The sequence below is a fragment of the Astyanax mexicanus genome, chromosome 8 (assembly GCF_023375975.1).
Source record: "Astyanax mexicanus isolate ESR-SI-001 chromosome 8, AstMex3_surface, whole genome shotgun sequence".
In the NCBI taxonomy this organism is placed as follows: domain Eukaryota; kingdom Metazoa; phylum Chordata; class Actinopteri; order Characiformes; family Acestrorhamphidae; genus Astyanax; species Astyanax mexicanus.
The window spans coordinates 31002081-31026891 of record NC_064415.1 but is presented as its reverse complement, the minus strand read 5'-3'; the positions used below and the strand labels follow the sequence as shown (position 1 = coordinate 31026891).

Sequence of the window (24811 nt, the reverse complement as noted above, 5' to 3'; positions counted from 1 at the left end):
GTAAAGCCATTTCTGTTATTTTTACTGTAGACTGCAAACATTTGGGTTTGACATTAAAATATGAATATTACTATGTCCAATGCAACCATTTGGAGTTGTCCTAAAGAACAAAAGTTGGTCATTTTAAACAGGTGGACCAAGAAAAATCATAGCAGTTGATGGTACAAATATTGTGAGTGTCATCAGCAAAAACCTCCAGAGGGTAAAGAGTAAAAGAGCAAAGGTATCAGAGCCTAATGTGCTCAGAAGACTTAATAAACAAACATATAAATGGTTTACCAGAATAAGAAAGACACTATTAACAAGATCAAAAAAGGAAGAACAGGCTGGAATTTTTCCTGGGTTTTTTTTTCAGGCTTGATCATAAAAAAAACAATAGTTCTGCTCAAGATCCCAGTCACACCAGCTCATCTGTAAAATTCAGTAAAGGTAAGGTCAGCTAAATAATAATAATAAAAAATAAATAATAATAAAAAAATCTACTTAAGAGATGCTTGAAAATTAACCCAATAGTTGGATTAATGTGATTGGAGCAAATAAATTAAATTTAAAAAAGTAAAAAAAATTAAACTAAATAAAACTAGTTCTGCTCAAGATGTGGTTGCTGATTAACTGATTTGTTGGATGAATGTGATTGCAGCAAAGGAATAATAATACATTCTTTTTTTTCTTCTTGTAATGATAATAAATATTATTGTTATTATTATTAATATTATTATATTAATATAATAATATAATATAAATGTTGTAGCTTGTCGCGCGCGCTCTGTTGGTTTTGATTCAGCAGGAACCTGTGAATCGTTTGCACAGGTGTTTATTGAAAAGAACCTGTTCGTATGAGAGTCGGCTCGTTGACTCGCTCGGACAGGGCTGTGTGTGCGCGCGCGGTGTGGGACTCCGCGCCGCCGCTCTGTGTGAAGCAGAAACTCGCTGTATCTCCCCGGATTCTCTCTGTTCACACTGTGGATTCAGATTTCTGTGCGGGATGTGCTGTTCCTGTGATCTGCTCCGCTGGGTTTAATCATGTTTATGTGCTAAATCAGAGTCCTGAAGAGAAGCGCTGATATGAACACTATCGGAGTTTCATTCCTGGACCCGCTGGATGATTATGAGATCCTTCACCGGATCGGGAACGGAACTTACGGGGATGTTTTTAAGGTGAGAGGAGCGAAACTCCAGTTCATACTTTTAATAACATTAATGCCAGTGTGTGAGGGACATGATCAGCTCCATAATAAACACACTTCAGTTTCTGTGATTTTATATATCTGAGGATTGTTTTAGTTTTAGTAGATCGCTTTGAAGAGTTTGATTGCAGTAAGTCAGTCTGGCTGTTTTGTTTGTCTAACATTTAGTATAAGCAGTAATTTCACTCAGCTCTTACATTACGTAATAAGGCTTTTTTAAGACCAAAAATATAGCCCAACAGTACACACTGCTCCTCCTCTGAGAGAACACTGACCATCTCACACACACACACACAAATATTTTCATGGTTCTGATTGAACCCTGCTCTTACAGTAACTCCCATTTGACAGGTTTTATGAGTTTCTGTGCTCCAAACACACGCAATCCAATTAATTATCAAACCTACACTATTCAAGCTAAACTGCTTGAATTTTTGCACCAGGAGTTGCATTAATTAAACCCAAAGCAGTGTGTAAGACTGGTGGAGAAGACTGTGATTAAAAACCAGGGTTATTCCACCAAATATTGATTAATTAAAACTTGTTTGTGAAAGTTCTGCATCTTTTTGTTATTTCAGCCATTTCTCATTGTCTATTATGCTCTAAATTACAATATTTAATATATAATTAAAAACAAATAAAAGATTCCTTTGTTCCAAACACATTTAATAGAAGTGTTTTTAACGTAAATTTATTGACAATAAAAACAATTATAACAATAATAATACTAAAATCTAATAATTAGAATATTAATTGCTTGCTCTAATTATATTAATCAAATTAATCAGTTAATTAAAAAAACACCTCTTGGGTAGAATTAATGATTTTCTTTAGTAATTTTTTTTATAAAACATTTTTTTTATGTAATGATGATTACATAAAAATTGTGATTATCAACACCTCCTTAATATATATATATATATATATATATATATATATATATATATATATATATATATATATATATATATATATATATATATATATATATATGCTTTATTTGTATATAATTTATTTATTTTTTATTTATTTTGCTATAAATTGCAGGCAGAGAAAAGGTGAATCAACATCATAGTTAATGAAACTAACAATGGACAATAGATCGCAAAGAAACAATGATCTTCAAAACAGCAACTTTACAGGATAGAGAAAAAAACTTTTAACTTTCGATGGAAGTCAATGTAAAAAGAGTTCAGACATTTTAAAGTATTTCTATTGGTCCTTTCATCAATACATTTTGACACAGTATAAGGGACATTTTGTCTGTTCAAATTATGTAGTAACTAAAAATCAACAAAAATGGAGATGCTTGTTTTTCATTGGACAGTGATGCTATACAGGTAAAGCCCAGAAACCTTTCTGTTAGTCATAAAGTAACAAAGCATGATGGCAGACATCCAGGTGCGACCTTCACATTCCAGCAGTAATGTGTGTCCACTGTAATGTTAAGCTGTGTTGTGCAGATGTGTAAAAACATGGTGACATGGTACAGTAAGGGGTGAGCAATATGACATACTTGTAATATCATGATACATCAACAAACACTAATAATGCTTGATATATAGTGATATATAGAGTGTTCACTTTATATAGTGTATTCCATAATGTTCGAGACAAATACACCTCCACCACCAAGAATTCTCAATTGTCTGCCTGGCATATCAGAAACAGCCCTCAGGGGTGGATGTGGATTTGTCTTAGACCACAATCCACAGACATTTTTGAGACAAAGACCCATTTTTCTTAATATGACCCTTTGCTCTAAAGAAAAAAAAATAGATTAAACCAATCAGACACGATTAAAGTGCACATTTCACACAATAATTAAATACACACACTTTTTGTTTTGCTCCCCTGATTTTAGGGAACTTTCTGTATATTGGGACACTTGGGAGTTTAGGTATTTATGGTTTAGGATTACTCACATGGGTTGTATTGCTTATTTAGTGCAGGCATAAGATACCTAGGCTTGCTCCTAAGCGTTTTAACATCTTTGGAGTCTGTAGTTGCCATTGTTTTAATATGAGAACAAGAGATGAGCCAATGAAAGTCAAAGTAGGTATTGCTTAACAAGTTTGAAAAAATCAGAATAAAACCACAAGAGTAGATAGTCAGAGTTTAGGAGTACCAAAATCTCAATCACATGTTTGGAATATCATTAGAAAGAAAGAATACACAAGTAAGATTATTGACCAGAAAGGGACTGGTAGGAAAAGAAAGCCCTCCAATGCTGAAGCTCAAGAATCCTGACTAAAAACCCTCAATTATCTTTCTGACAGATCAGAAACAGCCTTTAGGAGGTGAGTGCGTATTTATAAGAGACTACTATTTACAGAAGATGCACAAAAATATGTTTTGTACATGTTTCAGACCATGATAATGAATATATGTCTCATTGCTGTCCAATGAAAAACAGGTATCTCAGTTTTTGTTGGTTTTTAGTTTACTACATAATTTGATATATAACATAACTTTCCATTACACTGTATCAAAAAGTTGAGAAGATTTGGGCCCTATCTTAAATCCTGCAATTATATGTACACCAGTCATACATCCATTGTTATTGTAGGGGGGTAACACTGGCCAACAAGTTAACCCTTTACAAACTGAATGTAAAACAACACTTATGTGAACATCTGAACAATATAACTCTAAGTTTATCTTAGCAATGAAGGCATGCCGTGCACTGTGTGCGTTTACACTCCCGCTCGTTACACACACACAGCAGTGCACAAACCCAACTTTTACATCAACAATATACGGAACACACAATAACACACAAAAAACATTGCTGTTCCTGTAAATGCTAAGACGTGCAGAAGTGCTGTGCCTTTAAAATACCAATCTGCCAAAGTCAGAACACACCTGGCTCTTAAAGGGAATGGCAAGTGACAGGCTGATTGTTTATTTCACGTTATGCCCAAAACACACCCACGAATAATTAAGTATGCTGTGCCATACACAGTTGACAGCTTGCCTATAGATCTAAAAATCTCTCTCCTATAAAGTTGCTGTTTTAGAGATAGTTGTTTCTCATTGAAAAATAACCATATATAATATTATAGTAGAATATTTATATAATCATAATCATAGTTGTAATTAGATGCTTTTATTCATTAAACATTCAAATGCCTTAATTCTACAAAACTGTAATTATATATGGCTTTAAAAGTGCATCATTTATTTCAGAGCAGAAAAAAGCTGTGATGAAAATTATGTTCTAAATAAGGTTATTCTGAATCTGTGCAGCATTCTATGTATAAAAAAACAAGAACATGCACTTCTTTGTACACCATATGTATGTAAATTTACAACCTTCTGTAATACAATACTGGCATTAACATGCCAAAAAAGTTACAAAATAAATATGTGCAAATATTTTGGCTAACTTTAGTCCGACACCTGTAACAGTCTTTAATTACAGTATAATTATGTTATCTCTTTAAATTTATCTAAGGTATCGGTTTAAATTTGTTAAAAGTTTCATATCTGAACGTTTGGATTGATGAACTGATCTCTGACTGTGCTTTACAAAGGGTAGCAGTTATGCAGCCATGTGCAGCTGACTCTATCATAACGGAGTGGGCGAGCCAACGATGCCTTTGTTGATTCTTACAATAGACAAAGCCATCCTTTAGCGCCCATCTAGCTGTCTCAGCTTTGGGTCAAAAATCTCTGAACATCTGAATATCCTTCATTAATACTCAGTAGGTTGGATATGTCCACTTACGGGCTTCCCATGTCTTTTTGGACTAAGGCTAAGTAGGCCTAAGACAAACTCCCGGGCTGGTGATCAAAGTGTGAGCGATTTCCTGTCCAGGCCATTGTCCTGAGAGCCCAGCGGCGTTATTTCAGGGTGCGCGTTGAAACCATTAAGAGCCACAGCACTGTCGCTTCAGTCATAGCAGGAAGTCCACAGGCATGCCAGGAAAAACAACAGGAAGACAGCTCAGCTAAGTTCCAGGTTTTGTCCAGGAATGGTTGATTTTCTGTGTTTATAATCAACAGAAAGAAAACATGGAGGACATTTTTATTAACAGATGCGCACATTTGCAGTGCAGTCTTAAAACTAAAGATCGAATGTTGGACTTAGGAATATAAGAAAAGCGTTTTATCGCTGTAGAACTGTGAACTCCAATCTTCTTCTTGAGAGCTTCCTTCTTACAGGTTTTAACTCTAACCTAAATGTAAAAACCCCACAGTTTAAACAGTTTAGAACTTAATCTCGAATCTAAAAAAAAGACTCTTTACCAGTCAGAATACCATTTTTTTTCAGGCAAAGATTGATTGAAGCCTCCACACATGTTCATTGACTTCCTGGTTCTATATTGGATAAATAACCCTTTTTTTGTAAATGTATGTTCATTGATTCACTGATTTTGCGATAAAGCATATTATTGTAATGTACTTGTAATGTAACACATCAGTGACATCATATATTATAATACAATAATTCAATAAAGATTACTGATTTTAAATAGCAATGAACTGTCAAACATCAAAATATTCATATATTGGAATTGGAAAATAAAAATATTTTAAAATATCCTTAATAAATAACAACAACCTTTTTTTAAACAGTCAGCATAAACAGTCAGCATACTGGCTTTTATGGTGGACGCCGTGTCGCCGTTCCCATTTATTTAATGAAAATGAAGCCAAAATCTTCCGCCATGTTGGCGATCCTGAAACCGGAGTCTGCGCATTAGAGACCAGAGTAGGGAGAAAGACGGTGCAGAGACAGCCTACTCATTTAAATAACCCCGCACCTGAGGGCTGCCTCGCGGTCACAGGCTGCAGAGTGGAGTGGAGCGGAGCTGAAGGTCTGTTATTGGTCCCGCCCAAAACCAGCCCTTTTACAATAACCACACCTTTTTGAATAGAGCTGAATAACGTTTTAAAAAATTAATTCTGTGTGGATATAAACATTTGACAATATAAGCAGAGGTTACACTAGCTTACAGTATAAAAAAAACAAACGTGATTATAAGTTGTCTGTTTTGCCATTGAAACCTATGGGGATGGCTGGGGTTTCACAGCTTTCTGCAACCGAACATCAGGGGGCGCACCTGTGGTGGCTTCACCTTTGAGAGACATTGCTCTGTCCAACTATACACAGTCTATGGTTCTTGCTAAATACACACAATGGAAAATATCAAGTTCTGCAAAGATTATTGATCTTAAGGGTTTTTTTTTTCACTTAAAAGTCTGGACCAGAGTCTCCAGACCTTCATGTCTTAGTTACGTTATGTGCAGTTTGTCTGGTTGGTTTTGGTTTTCACTGCTGGTAAGTGAGCAGACTAAAGAATGTATGTAGTGATTTGTGTAGATGGATAGATGGGCACCCCTGTATGTATTAGCATTGATAGTACATGCTATATTACATGTGATAATATCAGGATACAAATGAGCCCTGGTTCCTTCCAAGGTTTCTTTCTCCTTCAGCTGTGAGGGAGTTTTTCCTTGCCTTGCTTTTCTCTCACTCGCTGGGGGTTTTGTGTTGTATGTTCAATGTTTTGTCTTGATTCTCTGTCCTGCTACCACACTCCTGTAAAGCTGCTTTGTGACATCAGTTGTCAAAAGCACTATAGAAATATATTTAAGTTTATTTGTTTAGACAGGAAGTAAGTATTAAATAAGTGTGAAGTGTTGGTGGCCACCTTGCAGTTTAATAGATTAAGCAGCAATTAAGTATATTTAATAAATAACAAATTGTCTTTATTAGTAATAAGCATGTGAATTCTCAGGCAGTAGCTACATACAGATGTTATTGTTGTGCAGGTTAAGGTGGAAGGGCACTCATGGGATGGAATGCAGATGGTATTGTGTCATTTCTCATTAACCTAGCTTCCAGGGAAACACTGTTTCTGAACCCTTTACCACAGTAAACAGTGATATTTACATTGAAAAAGATTGCCAATTCAAATCTATATTTGTATTTTAGATTAGGGGTGTGCCATATCATATCGTACAAACATTTTTGAATTTATTATACCCTAAAATATCGTGCCATATCACCCAACCCTAATAATCACATCAGGGTACTACTTTTTTTTTGCTGTTTTTAGCAAAAACAAAATTCACACTGTTCACATTTCCCATTAAATATCTACTAGAGTCATATTATATCTGTGCAGTATCATTAATTTTACTGCAGCACTGGATATATGGAGATATATGGAGTGCATTATTAGTATTGTACAGTAATATAATACAGGAAATTGACAAATCCTGCACCTAACAGCTGGGGTTATGCATAGGGCTCAGCCAGGATCTACTACTCACTCAACTAACAACAATAGCAAAACCACCACAATCTGATACTGGCTCGACAAGAATCCAGAAGCACAGCCTAACACTATGTTCATGGTCCATTGCCTCAACTGCCAAGTAACAGACCTACCAAAAAAATAACCTATGAACAAACAGAATCCCTCCTTAATCTAAGCTCACTTCCTTTAACTATGGCAACAACACACTTACCTAAGCACAATCACACACAATAAATCACATTATAAGTTGCGTGAGCAGAACACAGCAACCACTACCATCCGATACTGGCTCGACAAGAATCCAGAAGCATAGCGAACTATGTTCATGGTCCGTGCCTCAACTGCCAAGTACTCAGACGTCTACAAAACTCATGAGACAAATTATTACAAGAGCAGGACCACACCAATCCCCTTCATCCAAACTCTAACACAAACTTCAGTGCAAGCTCTTCTCAGGGGTCATCAGGCAGGCACCTTCCTTCGTCAGTGTTTCGCTGAATTAGGCCCACGACACCTCCAGAAGGCTCAACAGTGAAGTCTGGCGTCCCAGACCCAGTAGTGTATTGTCAATGTTTTTGTCATATCGTCAAGAGTATCGTTATCGCAAAAATACCATGAAATATCGTGTTATTATTTTAGGGCCATATCGCCCACCCCTATTTTAGATACTAGTTACTTTTAGATAAACAATGATTTTTTTTACCATCTAAGATCACTACTTTACTATTAATAATTTAAATACTAAACACCATAATTATTTTCTTATTTTTACTTTTACTCTCAGATTTGTATAATTTGTAAATCTGTTTTCTTCATAAAAGTGAATTTGTATTAGAACAATATTCTCATGGTAAATGTTTTACACATTTACAAATATTTTGTTTTGATGGCTATGTATATTCCTTAATAAATAAATAATCAGGTTTATTTTTTTTCATTTGTTTAATTTGGTTCACCTTGTCATATTTCTACAGATATATCATTCCAAGGAAAAGTGCTCACTAACTTTCAACCACAGCTGTACATCGTCAGGCTCTACTTATATCGTAAGATTTCTCAAAATGAAGGAACTACTATGATCATTTGGCCTGGATTTGAAATGTGAATTGTTTTTCTTCTAGGCGAGGAGTATCAAGACCTCAGAGATTGCTGCTATTAAAATCGTTAAACTGGATCCCGGTAAGTGAAAGCCACTCTATTTATCGTTTTCCTTTTAACTTCAATAGAATTTCTTAATTAGACTACATTGCTGAAAATCCAGCTTAAGACCAGCTTTTGTTGGTAACTGGTTTCAGATGGTCTAAGCTGGTCTTTGATAGTCAAGGTGGTCATACATACCATATTCTGGTAAACCTGCTTTTGACCAGCAGAGCAGTTCTTTTGAGATTATTGGCTTTTTAGCATCTATCTTTTTACCTTATACACTATTCATCTTCAAGTCAACCTTGAACCTTGACCAAGCTAATTGTTAAGCAGGTCAAATTAATGGGCTAATTTGGCAAATTTGGCTGGTTATATCGGTCAAGCAATGTGGTCATGCTGTTCATTTTGGTCAATTAGCATGTTTAGACTAGCTATAAGGGGTGTTAGAGATTAGAGATTTACAGAGCCACAGAACCCTAAACAATATATATTTTTTCATTAATAACTAAAATGTGTTCCTTTGAAAAAATGAAACATACCAGTCCTTCTTAATTTTTCTCCTAAACCTTTTTTTTTTATAAGTGGTTAAAAAACGCTTTTATTGTGGTATTTATTGTGCATATCAGAAAACCCAGAGCAGTAGTCAAAAAAATGAATATAAATAATACATTTATACATAAAGAATAGACCCAATCCTTATCTTACCTTAAACAAATCAGGGTTACATCATTAGCTCAAATTAGATCTTAAATGTTTTCTTCTATGTATATTTCTAACAAGTCTTTTTGTCTTATTTCTAATATATACTTTGTCCGTTTGTCCATTTATTCCAGTGTTTTTTTTTAAATAAATCCATTCTTATGTTCATTGAGAATGTTATCTTTTCTATTAGATAAATCTCCTTATGTCACGTTTATCCCTTCATCTAATGTTGGTCCTTCTTGTTGCATCCAATTTTATGGTCAGAGCTTTTTTACTGGCTGCTAAAAGAACAGCCAGCAAGTATTTTCCTCTCAGGTTTAACTCTGATATAGACGTGAATGATGTGTCTAGTGTCTCACCACTGTCAAAGGCACTATGCTGCTGCTGCAGCTCAGCCAATCAGTTCTCACTCTTTTCCTGCCTCTAAACCCATACATCACCCAGTGCCCCTTACATTTTTCTAGCCTTTTTAAAATTTGAGCTTAGGGTTTTTTGTGCCCCTTTAAATGGCACAATATTTTTGGTCAGGTGTTAAGAGTGTCTTGCGAGACTTATGCACAAGTAACCAATTTGGCTGGTTATATCGGTGAAGCAGTGTGGTAATGCTGGTCATTCTGGTCATCCAGCATGTTTATGCTGGTCTTGTAGGTCAGCCAGCTTGATTATACTGGTGGTGTTTCTTGGTAAGATTGATTAAGCTTGTAGACCAGCTAAACCAGTAAACACAAGAAAAAACATTCCTTATGCTGGTGAAAATCTAAACTGGTCAACCAGCTTGACCAGCTTGAGGTGCTTGAGCTGTACTTGTCAGGTTACTGATGATTGCATTTGTAGCTGGGTATAATAACCAGTTTTTATATAAATGTTCAGAATGTATAATGGTGTGTGCAGCTTACTATCTGACTTATCCGCTCTGCCCACTGCATGTGCTCTTTGCAGCTGTTGTGAGGCTGGGCAAGCCTTGCAGTACAATGACAAAAATCTCATCAAGCCAAGTTAGAAACTGTAATAGACACCCAAACTCTGTAAATGTTTTAAATCATGTATATAATCTAAAATGCTTCAGTGTTTGTTTTTTTAGTTGCTACAAAGGTTTGATTTATAATTTTATCTATTTTTTATTTTGTTGAAGGTGCTTGCATGAGCATCATTACCCTAAACAGCTACATATGATATAAAAACAATCTTTTCTAATATTGTGATACACATTTTATACACATACCTATAAATAATAATATTAATATACAATAGTAGCTCTCCATACTATGAGACAAGAGGCATTAACCTTAAATACAAAGTTGTGCATTAAATTGAACTGCTGCTGAAGAATGCATATTATCGGGCAAATGTATTGGGACACCTGGGTATTTTCCTTGTTTACAATTCTGGTTATTAGAATAGTTTCTGAACATAACAGTACTTAGTACATTTTTAGAACATTCAAGTTTTTTTGTCAAGTTTTCTGGATGTTCTTAGAACAATGTTATTTGTTGCAGCAATGTCACTAGCGTCAATGTTTTCATTTTTGGGAATGTTATTTCATACCTGTCAAGTTTTAGATTTAAAAATAAGGGATATTTTCCTCTGTCTGCTTAAAGTCGTCCCACCAGCCCAACGAAGGTTCAGTATCCCTTACATTTTAAGACAGGTTTACAAAAAATCTAAAATAACCACATGTGAACCACTTACACACTACAATTAGATTATCAGAATCTGAAATGTTGTGGGCATTCCTACATATGTCATTCTTTTAATACAGCCAAATTAAAAATACTTTTCTAGATATTTAAAAAAAGTTAAGATTTCATGTCTTTTTTGCCATAAATGTACTCTTTTATATTATACATTTTTTATTTATTTAATAGATTTAAAATTTAACAAAGGGTGCACAAATTCTGCAAAATGACTGTTGGTGACCTAAAAATAGTATCATGAGCTTTTACTAAAAGGACATGGACCAGATATATTCCATCAGTAAAAATTAGTCCTAAGGGGCCTACACAATTTATCATTTTTAATTAATACTTCTTTCTTTTGATCACTCAACGCCTGATCAGTTCAGTTAATTTCGGTCCTCTCCACATTTCTAGTTAAACTGAGTCACAAGCTGTATTTTTTTATTTTAAAAGGTTTAATCTGTGTGTTTTGTTTCGGAGACGAGTATTTTTAAGCAGCTATCAGAAAAATCTCATCACAGTTTACATGATTAGCCTACCGTTACCTTTCTTTTAGAAAAATCGCTGTATATCCAGATCTGTTTTAACATCAGCTGCTCCAACTAGCTGCCTGAACTCACAGCGACGGGGGGCTTCCCCACACTGACCCTCCTTTGCAAGCTGATTGGCTGTTTCTCCTGAAAGGCGGGACTTTCTCCTCGAACCGGCTCCATGATTGGTTAAGAGACACAGCACGGTCAGTGCCATGTCTCCTCAATAATATATATTTTTTAATCTTAATATAATACGGGAATTTTACGGGAAAATACTAATACGGGAGGACGGCGGGAAAGAGGAGTAAAATACGGTAGTTTCCCGGCCAAAACGGGAGACTTGACAGGTATGTTATTTTTAACATTTCCATGGTGTTAGTATTAGTCTATCTGGGAACTTTATGTGAGAAATGTTCTAATAACACTGTGATGCAAACCATTATTATGTTAAACGTTTTCTGAATGTTTCTGCAACATTTTTTCTGTAACATTATTTCCTGCAACCTTTTCTGTTTATAATGGATGACTGTGTAGGAAAGGTTTTTTTTGTTTGTTTGTTTTTTACAGATTTTAGACCTGTGAGGATTTCATTACATTCAGGTCAGGATGTTGGATGATGAAGCCACCTTATAACCAATCTCATAAAATCATCCCAAAAGTATTAGATGAAGCACTTATTCCAGAGAACACTGGTCCACAGATCAATGCTGAGGGCTTTGTACTCCTATAGCCAAGACCTGGTTATTAGATATGTTAGAGAATAGAGATTTAAAGAACCACTAAACCATAAACAATATTTCTTTCATTAAAAGCTGAAATGTGTTCCTTTGAAGTAATGAAACATACCAGTCCTGCTGAATATTTTTATAAACATTTCCTAACATTTAGAAAACGCTTTTATTGTGGTAATCTCCGGCTCTGCAGCGCCCTCTCAGGTTTAACTCTGATATAGGTGAGGATAATGTGTCTGTGTACTTTGGTAGGCAGACACTCAAAATATGCAGATCAGTCAGTCAATAAACCCCCCCCATTGACGTCCAACCATCTGGGTCTTGCTGCTACCAGAGGCACACTGCTTCTGCTGCTGCTCAGCCAATCAGCTCTCCCTCCTGCCCTGCCTCTAAACCCATACATCACCCAGTGCCCCTACTGAACTACCTCTTAAATTTTTTTGACTTTTTTTTTCAAATGTGAATAAAAAGTTTAGTTCCCATGTAAACTGCAATATGCGAGTCTTATGCATAGACTCGCATTGTCTGCTCGAGTGAGACACTTTACGCACACGCACACCTGCCTCTCTGTATCTGCTGACTTTTACACATTGTTCTGTGTTCCATTAATGGTCTGCCGAGCCTTGTATTCCCACCCACACTCTTCTGCCTTCAAGGTTTAAACCGCAGAGTGACACAAAATCATGGACAACACATACAAGCAATGCATTCAGATTCCGTCATGGATTGTTGTATAGAACTCTCAAGAGGGATTGCCAGTTTAATACAGAACCCTCACTGGGAGGAATCTGACAATAGTTCTAAGGTCTAAAGAAACTCATGTGAGATTATGCAGGAAAGATGTTGTTGGATTCATGGTAAAACCGGCTGCAGTTCTTGCTGCATTACTCTTCTGTATTTTACATCCATTACAAGATGATTACTTACAAAATATCCTACAATATTTAGCATTTTGTGAGTTTTGGTCAAATATAATATTTCAATCAAATATATTCACAGTTTGAAATAAAAAAACATGTATTGTTTAATTCTTATCTCATCTTGTCTCATCTCATTCTTATGTACCCAATATTGTTTCTCGTCTGTTTCATGAGATGAGTGTCTCGTCACACTCTAGTAGCTATTCATTTTCTGAAAAGAAAAAAAAAAACAGGCTTGAACTTTGAGTTAAAAATTACACGTTCTTATTAAACTGTCCTTTTTTTTTTTTACCAGCATTCTGTGAAGACACGGTTGCCAAAGAATTTACACTATGTGGGCAAAAGTATTGAGACAAAACCTCTTTCACTTTTTCTTTCAAAATCAAGTGTGTTACAAAGAGTTTATCATACATTTGTTAAAGCCCCTCAGATCAAAGCGGGCGGGCTTTATACCCCTCTAGCCCATGCATGGTATAAGGCATGGTGACAACAGGTTCATTTATTTCTGCTTCAGAGAGCCTTATTTTATTGGCATGACTAGATAAGACATGTGTGTGCACTTGTTCATCTGTGTCTGGAATGAGATCACCTAGCTGAAAGCATTTTTTTAGAAGGGTGTCCAGAAACATGTTGGACTTTTCATGTATTTGTGTCTTTTTGGCCATTTTTTGGCCTCCAACTTCAGTCCATTAGATGTTCCTCAGGGATTTTGTTAGGCAGCAATGAGTGTTGTTCACAGTAGAGGTACTGTGATGTTACATGTTCTCTTTTTTTCAGGGGATGATATCTCATCTATCCAGCAGGAGATCACCACGATGAAGGAGTGCAAGCATAAGAACATTGTGGCCTATTATGGCAGCTACCACAGGTAGAGTTATGCAGGCCTGCTGTTTGTGGTGGTCGGGCTTTCTTCCCAGTAGATGTCAGAGCGAAGGAAGACACATTCCAGTACATAAAACATTACATGCTCTCTTACATACACACACACACACACACACAAATTACACTACACTGCACACATCATTATTTCATTGCAGACCTAGAAAGACTTTGAGATGTGTTTTGTAAACATTGTTTCAGCCTAAGCATTGTGCTGTATGCATGCATAATTAATTATCATTCCTGTTGCTGTTCTTGTCTGTACTTGTCTGTGTGTGTTTGTGAGAGCGAGAAACGAAAGAATGAGAGAGTGAAAGTGAGTAGTGTGTAAAAGTGTGCTGGATTCTATCGGTTTGTTCTGCAGGAACACAAAGCTGTGGATCTGTATGGAGTACTGTGGAGGAGGGTCATTACAAGACATCTACCACGGTGAGCTCCAGCAGTGATGCTGTGCCTGATAAACCTGTACCACAGCCAGCTCTAGTGTTTCTTAATCCTTAATCTTAGTCCTGGAGGCACCCTGCCCTGTACATTTAGATCTAAGAAACTCTGGTTAATTCTATGCCCAAAAATGTTAAGATAATATGGTAAATTGTGAACATGCGCATTCCCAACGCACGTTCACCCTCGCATGTTATGCACACATGAACACGCAGCAGTGCACAAACCCATAGTGCATGCCTGTTGGCAATCATGCAAACTTTTACTTCAACAATAAACAGTATGAAAGAGTGTGAACGAGCAGGTCAGTTTCTTCTGCTGAGGACCGTTGGACAAATTCAGGTAGATGCACCCCTAAAATAGCAATGCACCAATGTCACAGCTCACCTGGTTTTTAAAGGGAATGTCAAAAACAAAACACCCTGATGATTAATTAGGAGAATTAGTACATGCCTTTTGTTCATTCCAAACCACGCAAGGCATACTTTTCCCATCCTTATGATAGCAAAGATGCCCCAAATCAAGCTGTGGTTGACGGCTTGACTGCAGATCAGTAAAACAGGGCCCTTTCTGTTTTTTTTCACACAGAAAAAACTAAAAACTAACATTTAAGACCAGCTCTGCTCAAAAGGCTTTGTTTTTCGTCTTTTTTTGCTGTTATTTTTCTTTTCCCCTTCGAGTTATAGGTGCACATAGAATTGTGAGTAATCAAGGACCATAAAGGGTACATCTGTTGTGTCCTTGAATATCTATGTAGCCACACCCCCTCATTATTGCTCCCAGTTATTCTTTGTTGTTGAGTATAGTTTGTGCTTCACTACTTTTTACATTTAGCTTCTTTATTTGCTTTTACATCTACTATACATGTAAAATTAATACATTTTCAATAACATTTCTTCTTTTTTGCAGTGACTGGACCCCTGAAGGAGAAACAGATTGCTTATATCTGCAGGGAAACTCTGCAGGTAAGGACAGAACATAAAGTGTAGAAAGTGTAAAAATAGTACTTAACTAAACATAATTGGAATTACTATAAATGATAGTAGTTATACAGTACCAGACAAAAGTTTGGACACACCTTCCCATTCAGTGTTTTTCTTTAATTTATTTTCCACATTGTAAATTAATATTAAATACATCAGAAAAATAGGGGACACATATGGAATTACGTAGTAAACCCCTAATCTAAACCCAATTGAGATGGTGATTTGAGGTGATTTGGGATGAGCTGGAGCTTCACAGCGTGAAGGAAAAGCAGCAACTAGTGTTCAGCACCTCCAGAAACTCCTTAAAGATGCTGAGAAAAGTATTCTAGGTGACTCTGCCTCATGAAGACATATGAAAAGTGTGAAAATCAGTCCTCAAACCTAAATGTGGTACTTAAATCTAGAATCTAAAGTATAAAACATATTCTGGTTTGTTTAATACTTTCCATGTTTACAAAATAATTCCACATTGTGTTCTTGTATAGCTGTAATATATTGTAATATTAAAATAATACAAAAGTATTTGTTTAATACTTTTGATGTTTACAAAATAGTTCCACATTGTGTTCTTGTATAGCTGTAATATATTTTAATATTCAATTTGCAATGTAAAAAAATAACACATTGACTGAGTAGAGATGTGTCCAAACGTTTGACTGGAACTGTACATACATATACACTGTAGAGAGTGTTTTATCTCTTTAATATAAAAAAAACAGATGAAGTGGTAACTAATAACTGAACTTTCAACCCAAATAATACCAAAATAGTTAAATAAATAAAATAAAAGATATAAAAATCCAATTAAAATATATTTTACCACATTATTAGGCTACTTTAAGACGAACAGCTAACAATACAATATATGTTTACTTATTGTCTTGATTTTCATTGTCTCTTGTAGGGTTTAAATCATCTCCACGAGACTGGCAAAATTCACAGGGATATTAAGGTAGGTAATAATACGTTTTACCATTTAACATGTGGGGCAATGAAAATTAGTAAGGAAAATTAATTAAAGCTAATTAGTTATTTGATTGGTTTATTTTAAATTCTGTTTTAATTTAGTACTTTTTTCTACTTTCTGTGTTTGTTAATGTACTGTTCCTGTAAAAACCTGCTACTAAAGTGTGCCTAATCATGTCTGAGGCATGGAAGCAACATGAATAAATTAGTTTAACACAGAACCAAATGAGCTCTGTGAGCAGCTTTTGCCAAAGAAACCTGCTGTGTCCCATGTTTATTAAAAATATTTCTATAAAATAATAATTTATTGAAATTCCTGCAAAAACGTTCATGGTGCCACAAATAAATATTTATTTACAGTACTTCTAGAAACAAGTAAAAAGGCATTTATTAGAAATTAGCTTTAAAAAAATAGGAGACTGGATTATTGTTGTGAAAGATGTTTTAAAATGAAAAAAAATCTAACCTTTCAGCTAAAAATCCAAAATGAAAGATTTTATATTTACTGGGCAAAATGGGTAAATTATGTTAAGTCTAGTTAACCTAACGTATTTGTTTTGTAGGGCTGTTTTGTAGGGCATTTGCTGAAATCTAAATAGTTTTATGTTTAGGGAGTTTAAGTAGTTTGTAATATGGTAGTAATTGTAAGTATTGCATGTTGAGGATCAGAGTGTATAAATGTATGTGTATAAATAAATAAGTATATGTATGTGTGTGTATGTACATCTATGCATAAGACCATACTTTGGAAATTGGACTTTCATGGTGTAACGTTATGTAAAATTAATAATAATACTTACTGATCTGAAGGATTTATAAAAAAAGTAAATTGTATGTTTAATTTTCAACAAACACTTAAGTAAAAAAGAACCATTCAGTAAAAATTAGGGGTGATTATTTGTACCTTTGTAAAAGTAGTATTTGTCACACAGAGAGGCTATTTTTCACCCTTTAATTAAAAAAAAGAAAATGAACCCAAGCGCATGTCAAAGAATGCCTTTGTTGAAGTTATTTGATTAAATTGAGGTTTAGTAATTTGTAGCTAATGTTAATTTAGTTAATTGCTTGAAATTGTGTGTTTTATTGGTTGCTCAACTTATATTTATTTGAGCTAGAGCTAGCTAGCTAGCTAATCGCTAGTCACTGGCTAATAGTTTTCTAAAGTCAGCTACTTATGTGGATATGTATGGCATTTTTAATCATGTTTCTTCCTAACTTTGGGAGTTTAGTAAAGAATATAATTCAGTTATAGTGTTAAGTTTTTTTTTTTTTAAAGATTTATAATGTTATATTGGTAGTGAATGTGCTGAAAGCTTTTTACAATGACTGATTTTTTTTAGTAATAGTACACATGTTACTTACACCTTGGTGCACTTTGGTGCCTTAAAATAATCAATAATATCTGAAGTGCTGAGATGTTTCATATGCACCAGAATTCTTTATGTGTTTTTCTCCAAACTAACAATTTGCTAACTAACACTGAGCGCTCCATTAGCATTCCAGTAAACCAGTTTGGGCAGCTCGGCTTTAAGGAGATATTTTAGAGACATGCTTGATCAGTAGTACTTAGAATGGCATTTGAATTATTTGTAAACAAAGGCTTTCACTTAGGAGCGGTCTTTTAGGATGACGTGAAATAATGACTCAGTTCACACCATTATTAGACACTCTGAACACGTAAACTATGTTTTAAAAGGGCTTTACAGTTTAGTTATGTTTCAGTCTGCACTACACCACTTTACAGAGCTCATATACTCATTTTGTTAATCTTATTTCTGTAAACACGGCGTAGTATTTACAACCCTAACTTCAATGAAATTTGGACGTTGTAACACGCGCAGAATGTGGCCTTGCATTGTTTTGCTAAAAAAAAAAGCAGGACATCCCTAAAAAAAAATTGGTTGTCTGGCACCATATGTTGCTCCAAAACTTACCGTATTTTTTGCACTATAAGGTGCACTTAAAATCCTTTAATTTTCCCAAAAATGATCTGTGCGCCTTATAATTTGTGCGCCTTATGTATAAGTTTTACCAGTCAAGTTGTAAGGAGCAGTAAAGCCACTCCGCTGAAGTACAGCGTTATACAGGAGTTTCAGTTTAGCTCTCCAGCACTGGGGCTGGAGTAGCATTAGCATTAGCCCCTAAGCATGCTAAGCACTAGCTATTTTTTCCATTCAGGAAAAAACACACTAAATGCTATTTGTTAACCGCTAATGCTAATGCTCCAACCTTAGTGCTGGAGAATTTTAGGAATCTTAGCTTACTGTAAATAGACAGAAGTGCTTTAATCACCCAAATAAACAGTTTTCCGTGAGTTGCAAAAACGTGGAACATCACAGGACACTTTTCCAATTTGCTTCAGTCCATTTTAGATGTGCTCGAGCTTGTGAAATTTCCTCCCTACTAAATTTTCCACTGTCAGTGCCGTTATAACAAAGTGGAAATAAAATTAACAAAATTACAGAGAGTGGTCAGAGTGTGGGGGCATAGTGCACAGGGGTCGCCAATTTTCTCCAGAATCAGCCACTAAAGACCTTCAAACTTCATGTGGCTTTCAAATTTACTCACAAACAGCTGAGCAGCTTCATCCAAGCCTTGTTTTACCAAACACAGTAGAGGCGAGCGGAAACTTTTGGCAATATAGTGGAACTAAATGTTTCTATAACCTGAAGATTTGCAATCATATTTATGTTTTTTTATTTGCAGGGAGCGAACATACTGCTCACTGAACGAGGAGACGTCAAACTGGGTCAGTGAGAATCTGTTGCACCTACTGAAACTAAACATGTGCATTCTCTCTCTCTCTCTCTCTCTCTCTCTTACACACAAACACACACACACACACAGTGTATATATTCTTTTCCCCATTTGTCCAAATGCTTCACTGCTTTGAAAGTACACTGCTGTAGGCATGTCTGTGACCTCCCAATCTCTCTCTCTCCCCCTCTCTCTCTCTCTCTCTCTCTCTTTCTCTTTCTCTTTCTGTAGCTGATTTTGGGGTTGCTGCAGAGATCAGTGCCTCTGTTGCCAAGAGGAAGTCTTTTATTGGAACTCCCTACTGGTGAGCCGTCTGCACAGGGTTTGCCCTGCCAGTCCTTCAAACCATTTCCAGTTCATCTCACCGCCGTGTTTCTCTGTGATGTAACAGTGCAAAAACCCATTCTACAAAAGGTCACCACTTCGAAAAAGCCTCAACTTTCTGAAAGTACCTTTCAAAAAGACATCAGGTTGTGATTAAAGATTACCAGTGAACATCTAGACCTGGGATGTTACATCATACCTGCAAAAGATCGGTGTGGTTGCAGGGTTTCATTCCAGCCCGATAAAAGCATGGCTGTGTTAGAAGTGATCTGTCAGATTTCGTGTTGGATTAAGCAGGATGGGTCATTCTGCTTGGTTGTTTCCACAGTGCTGAATAGTTTTTGGGTAGTTTCTGTAGAGTCCAGCAGATGGACTACTAATGCTGCACAAATAAACCACACAAATAAATAGTACATAAACTGATTAGCACATTTAATTTTGATTGGATTATTTGGAACAACTTGTCATTATTAAGCAGTTCTTCTGTTTGCTGACTAATAAGTAGTTTATTTTATTAAGAAAAGTACAACAAAAGCACAGCGTTTTTGAACGTGGTAAAACTGAATATCCCTCTTAATATTTATTTCTGCATTAATAACCTATCAATCCTGGTATGTTTTGTTATGTATGTTGATATGGTGTAAACTGACCCATATAAAGGATAACAAATACTGAAAAAAATGTTTTGAATATTTTTATATATAATATATATATATATATATATATATATATATATATATATATATATATATATATATATATTAGCAATGCGAGCCAGCCCTGTTTAGCATTCATCAGAGTAACTTTATTATTCTTTTATACTTTAGCCTACTGGTGAGATGTCTGCACAGGGTCTACTGAAAAAATATTTTGAATATTTTAATATATATAACCGCAGCTGGCAACGCACTGATTATAAGTGCACTGATGATTTTTGGGAAAATTAAAGGATTTAAAATGTGCCTTATAGTCTGAAAACTACAGTGCACCAAAACTATGGATAGTTTTAAATAAACCATGATATATGACCATGACATGATAATATTCATGCTGTTCTTTACAGTTCAACATATCAGGATGGTTAAATTGGCCAACACTGATATTGTGAATGATAAGTTTGTGAAAATAATTAAAAATGAATTTCATAATGATCCACCCCTGGAGGTTTTAGTTCACGGTGTATGGTGTGTGTTTGTGTATTTAAGGATGGCTCCTGAGGTTGCAGCCGTGGAGAAGAAGGGTGGTTATAACCACTTGTGTGACATCTGGGCCGTGGGCATCACTGCTATTGAGCTAGCAGAGCTGCAGCCACCCATGTTTGATCTTCATCCCATGAAGTAAGAAGCCAATAAACTATTTTAATATCACTGAAACAATATGGAAAATATTGAAACAGTAACATACATCGCAGTTCAAAAATGATTTCCTTCTGTAAAGTTTCTAGATTGAGTATGTGGGGTTTTGTTACAACACCGACAGCATGTTTTATAAGAACATACACTGACATGCCACATGTTATGGGATAGAAACAAATATTGTGCCCTTTGTTTTTTTGCCATGTTCATGGGAGCCAAAGAACACTGCACTGACGTGTGGAATATGTGTGTGGGCCTCCTGTATAACTAAATGTGGATGTGATGTCTGCAATATTCACTTATATGTTAAGATAACACTTCAATGTTAACATTTTATGATCAATGTACATTTCTCTATGGCCTTACTGGTTGGTGTATCAGTGTAGGATATGTAGCTGATAACAGTATGGATGGTTTGTTGCAGAGCTCTGATGTTGATGTCCAAGAGCAGCTTCCAGCCTCCCAAACTGAAAGACAAAGCAAAATGGTAAGGTTATGGTTTGTCATACTTTTAACTTCACATTTAGTTTGATGGTTTTCTGCTCTAATATGCCAAATTTAACAAATTGAAAATTAAATTAATTGAATGTAGAATCATTCTAGTTTATTATTATTATATTGTGTAAGCTCATATGTATAATTTATTTGATTTTCTTTTTTATTTTCTACTTTAACTTTTTTGCTTTGTAGGTCTCCAGGCTTTCATAGCTTTGTGAAGATGTGTTTGACTAAGAGTCCACGAAAGAGACCCACAGCAGAAACACTTTTACAGGTAATGAAGGTGTTATATTATATTATATTATATTATATTATATTTAGGGCTGTCAACGTTAAAACATTAACGTACACGGTTAATTTGGTATCAGTAACAGTATTATTTTTATTATTATTATTAATCCTTTCCCCCCCCAATTTACAAGGCCCAACCCACTCATTAGGACTCCTCCTATCACTAGTGATGCCCCAACACAAGGAGGATAAAGTCTAGCACATGCCTCCTCCAAAACATGTGAAGTCAGCCACCGCCTCTTTTCCAACTGCTGCTGATGTAGCATTGCCGAGTAGCATCACAGCGTGCTCGGAAGAAAACGCAGCGACTCATTTCTGATACATCAGCCCACAGATGCCTTGTGCTGAACAACATCACCATTTGGAGTGATGAGGGGAAAGAGTGCCATCTACCCACCCAGAGAGAGGCTAATTGTGCTCTCTCAGGACTCTGGCAGCAGTCTCCCGATCATAGTGGCAGCGCTGCCGCTGGACCACTCTGAGCCCTGTTATTATTTTTTTAACCCAAGTTAGTTACAGCAACAAGTTTGACCCCAATTTTTGTCATGATCTGCCCCACCCCATCCCAACGTGCGGATTGTGTGTCATATTGTATTGTATAAAATCAATGTTGCATATGTCTGTTTCAACAACATATTTGGTTAAATTAATCTTCTTGTCTTTTTCTCCAAAGCATCCCTTTGTGACACAGTTACTGACCAGAAACCTGGTCATTGAGCTGCTGGACATGGCCAACAACCCAGATCTGCACCAAGCACTTACGATTGAGGACAATGACCAGGATGTGAGTTAGGTCTTTTTTACTATACGCTGCCTTATTTAACAGCAGGTCTAGCTGGAAGAGATAATGCTAAATAAATGTTTCCACATTAGCCAAATGTTATGTGTGTGTGTGGGTGGGGGTTTGGATGGGTCGACTGATATGTATTCACAGGCATACGATGACACGCCAGATAAGATTCGGTCTAAGGGAAAGTGTTTACCAGTGGAGAGGAGTCTGTCTGAGGAACAGTGTGAGTATGAGGAATACATTCATTCCATTCATTTGCAATTTAAAAATGCTGTTTTAGCTGCACACACGCACAAAAAGAAGCACATAGACTCTGTCACAGGCACATGCATACACACACACAGTATCATCTTGAGAATGGACACATAGTGATAACCCTGTCATCAATGAGCTCACAATTCCTGCTTGTCTATGTAAGTTTTGTACTACCAGACACACAAAGAACATGTAACCCTAAAATGTAGCCCCCCTACCCCTCCAGCCTAATAATAAACGGGACACCCTACCCCTAGATGTTCACTCGGAAAAATAGAGTGTTAGAGTGGTTAAATGGTGAAATGGGATTGGGCCTTAGTTTTTTTTATTGTGTATTAGTTAACTGCAAAGCGCATGTGACTTTAAGGGCACTTCAAACTCCCACAGTGCACATTTAATTAATCTTAAATGTTGTAGTTTGTTAACGTAAGGACAAAAAAATATTTATTGTGCTGCTTAATACTCACTAAAGCTATGTTCTAATTCTCTTAATTAAACATTGGTGTGATCTAGACATAATGAGCAGGTAATTTACTGGATCAGTAATGTTATTTTATTTTGTCTTCTGTTTATTGCTGATATAAAAGTATAATGGATAATGAGCGATAGGTATGGATGTCTGATTAGTTGACTTTTCAAGATTCAAATATGTCCTGAAGCTCCTTAAGTTAACAATCTATTTAGACAAATGAGAACACTTTTCCATACAATTCTGGGCCAAGGAATTTAACAGAATGGTTTTTAAGTTGTTGACACATTTTGTCTCAATTCTGGGCCACAAATCACAAAAATCATCAGAAAATGTTAAGGTTGCATGTATATTTTCACATAAAAACATCTTGAGATTTTTCTTAATCCTTATTACATTCCTCTGGACTCTGGACTTTACATCACTAGCAACTGTATGATTAGTTAAGCAACAGGCAGTGTTGGGTTGAAGGCAACCCCACAAACACGCACACACACTTACAAACACATATACATGGTTTAATGTATGCATCTGGAGCAGAGCAGGAGGCTCTCATGACAAGGCAGCCATTGAAGTAGGCAGTGATGATGTCAGCAGCCACAGACCCCATAGAGCCGCCACTGTTTCACACACTTATGGCATGTGCTCAGCCACTGACCTTCTCCCACTGTAACCTCCTCAATAAACACATCCACACATGTGGAGGACCATGACTGAACAGTTCCAGAACAGTATGTGTGTGCGTGTGCGTGTGCGTGTGTGTGTGTGTGTGTGTATTAGTAGGCGGGTGACTGGTTGGATACATCGCCACTAAGGCACTATTGTCACACATGCTTTCAGTAAGATTTGCATACAGGATTACAACACACGGATGGTGTGTTGTGGTGCTGTCACTAGAACACATGGACATAAACACGCATTCACACCAACAGCACAACAATTTAATTAAAACCTGTTACTTAAAGTGCTGTGCAATGTGATTTGCTGTAAGATGTGCTAGTAGTGTCAATACTGCACGGTAATGGCACTCTGACCAAGGCTCTTCAAGTATTACTCTGCTACATACTAGGGCTGCAACGATTGGTCAACATAATCAATAAATTCGACTATAAAAGTTTTGTCAGCATGTCATTTATGTGTAATAGAGTGGACTACAGCCTGTGGGAGGGATTATTTGCTCGCACCTGGCTTGTTCCTCACAAAACTAATAATAGAATAGAAATAACAATTTACATAATTTATGAAAAATTTGTTTATTAAGAAGCATAACATTGATAACATTGATGTAGACAGCACATCAAGATGAACTTATATATCTAATTTAATCTGTATATTTAAATATGTTTTTCATCTTCAGTTGACCAGGTGAAGTTTGCCCCTCTGCGGAGGAAGGAGACAGACCCATATCCAGATCTGGTGAGTTTGATGTTATTATAATATATGGTGTAAGTATAAGTAAATAGAGGAGAAGATGCAAGGGGAGAAAAAAAGGGAACAAAAAGAAAAACAGACGAAAAACAAATAAGCTAACAAAAAAAAATATATATATATAAATAGATAGACATATATTTATATATATATCAATATACAGCTCTGGAAAAATAGGAGACTACTTAAAAATTATCAGTTTCTTTGA

The 24811-nt window shown here is 35.9% G+C and overlaps 1 protein-coding gene across 1 annotated transcript in view; it reads left to right on the top strand.

Annotated features, from left to right (window-relative positions):
* The first annotated feature begins 877 nt into the window (after positions 1 to 877).
* Positions 878 to 24811, top strand: part of map4k2 (mitogen-activated protein kinase kinase kinase kinase 2) — a 43007-nt gene continuing 19073 nt past the window's right edge. The window contains exons 1-14 of the mRNA XM_022678254.2: positions 878 to 1158; positions 8581 to 8638; positions 13942 to 14032; positions 14408 to 14472; positions 15394 to 15449; positions 16375 to 16422; positions 19143 to 19185; positions 19425 to 19497; positions 20723 to 20854; positions 21297 to 21359; positions 21563 to 21644; positions 22335 to 22445; positions 22596 to 22674; positions 24533 to 24591. Of these exons, the coding sequence (XP_022533975.1) occupies positions 1066 to 1158; positions 8581 to 8638; positions 13942 to 14032; positions 14408 to 14472; positions 15394 to 15449; positions 16375 to 16422; positions 19143 to 19185; positions 19425 to 19497; positions 20723 to 20854; positions 21297 to 21359; positions 21563 to 21644; positions 22335 to 22445; positions 22596 to 22674; positions 24533 to 24591 (1053 nt within the window). The 5' untranslated portion in view covers positions 878 to 1065. The remainder of the gene's footprint in view (positions 1159 to 8580; positions 8639 to 13941; positions 14033 to 14407; positions 14473 to 15393; positions 15450 to 16374; positions 16423 to 19142; positions 19186 to 19424; positions 19498 to 20722; positions 20855 to 21296; positions 21360 to 21562; positions 21645 to 22334; positions 22446 to 22595; positions 22675 to 24532; positions 24592 to 24811) is intronic.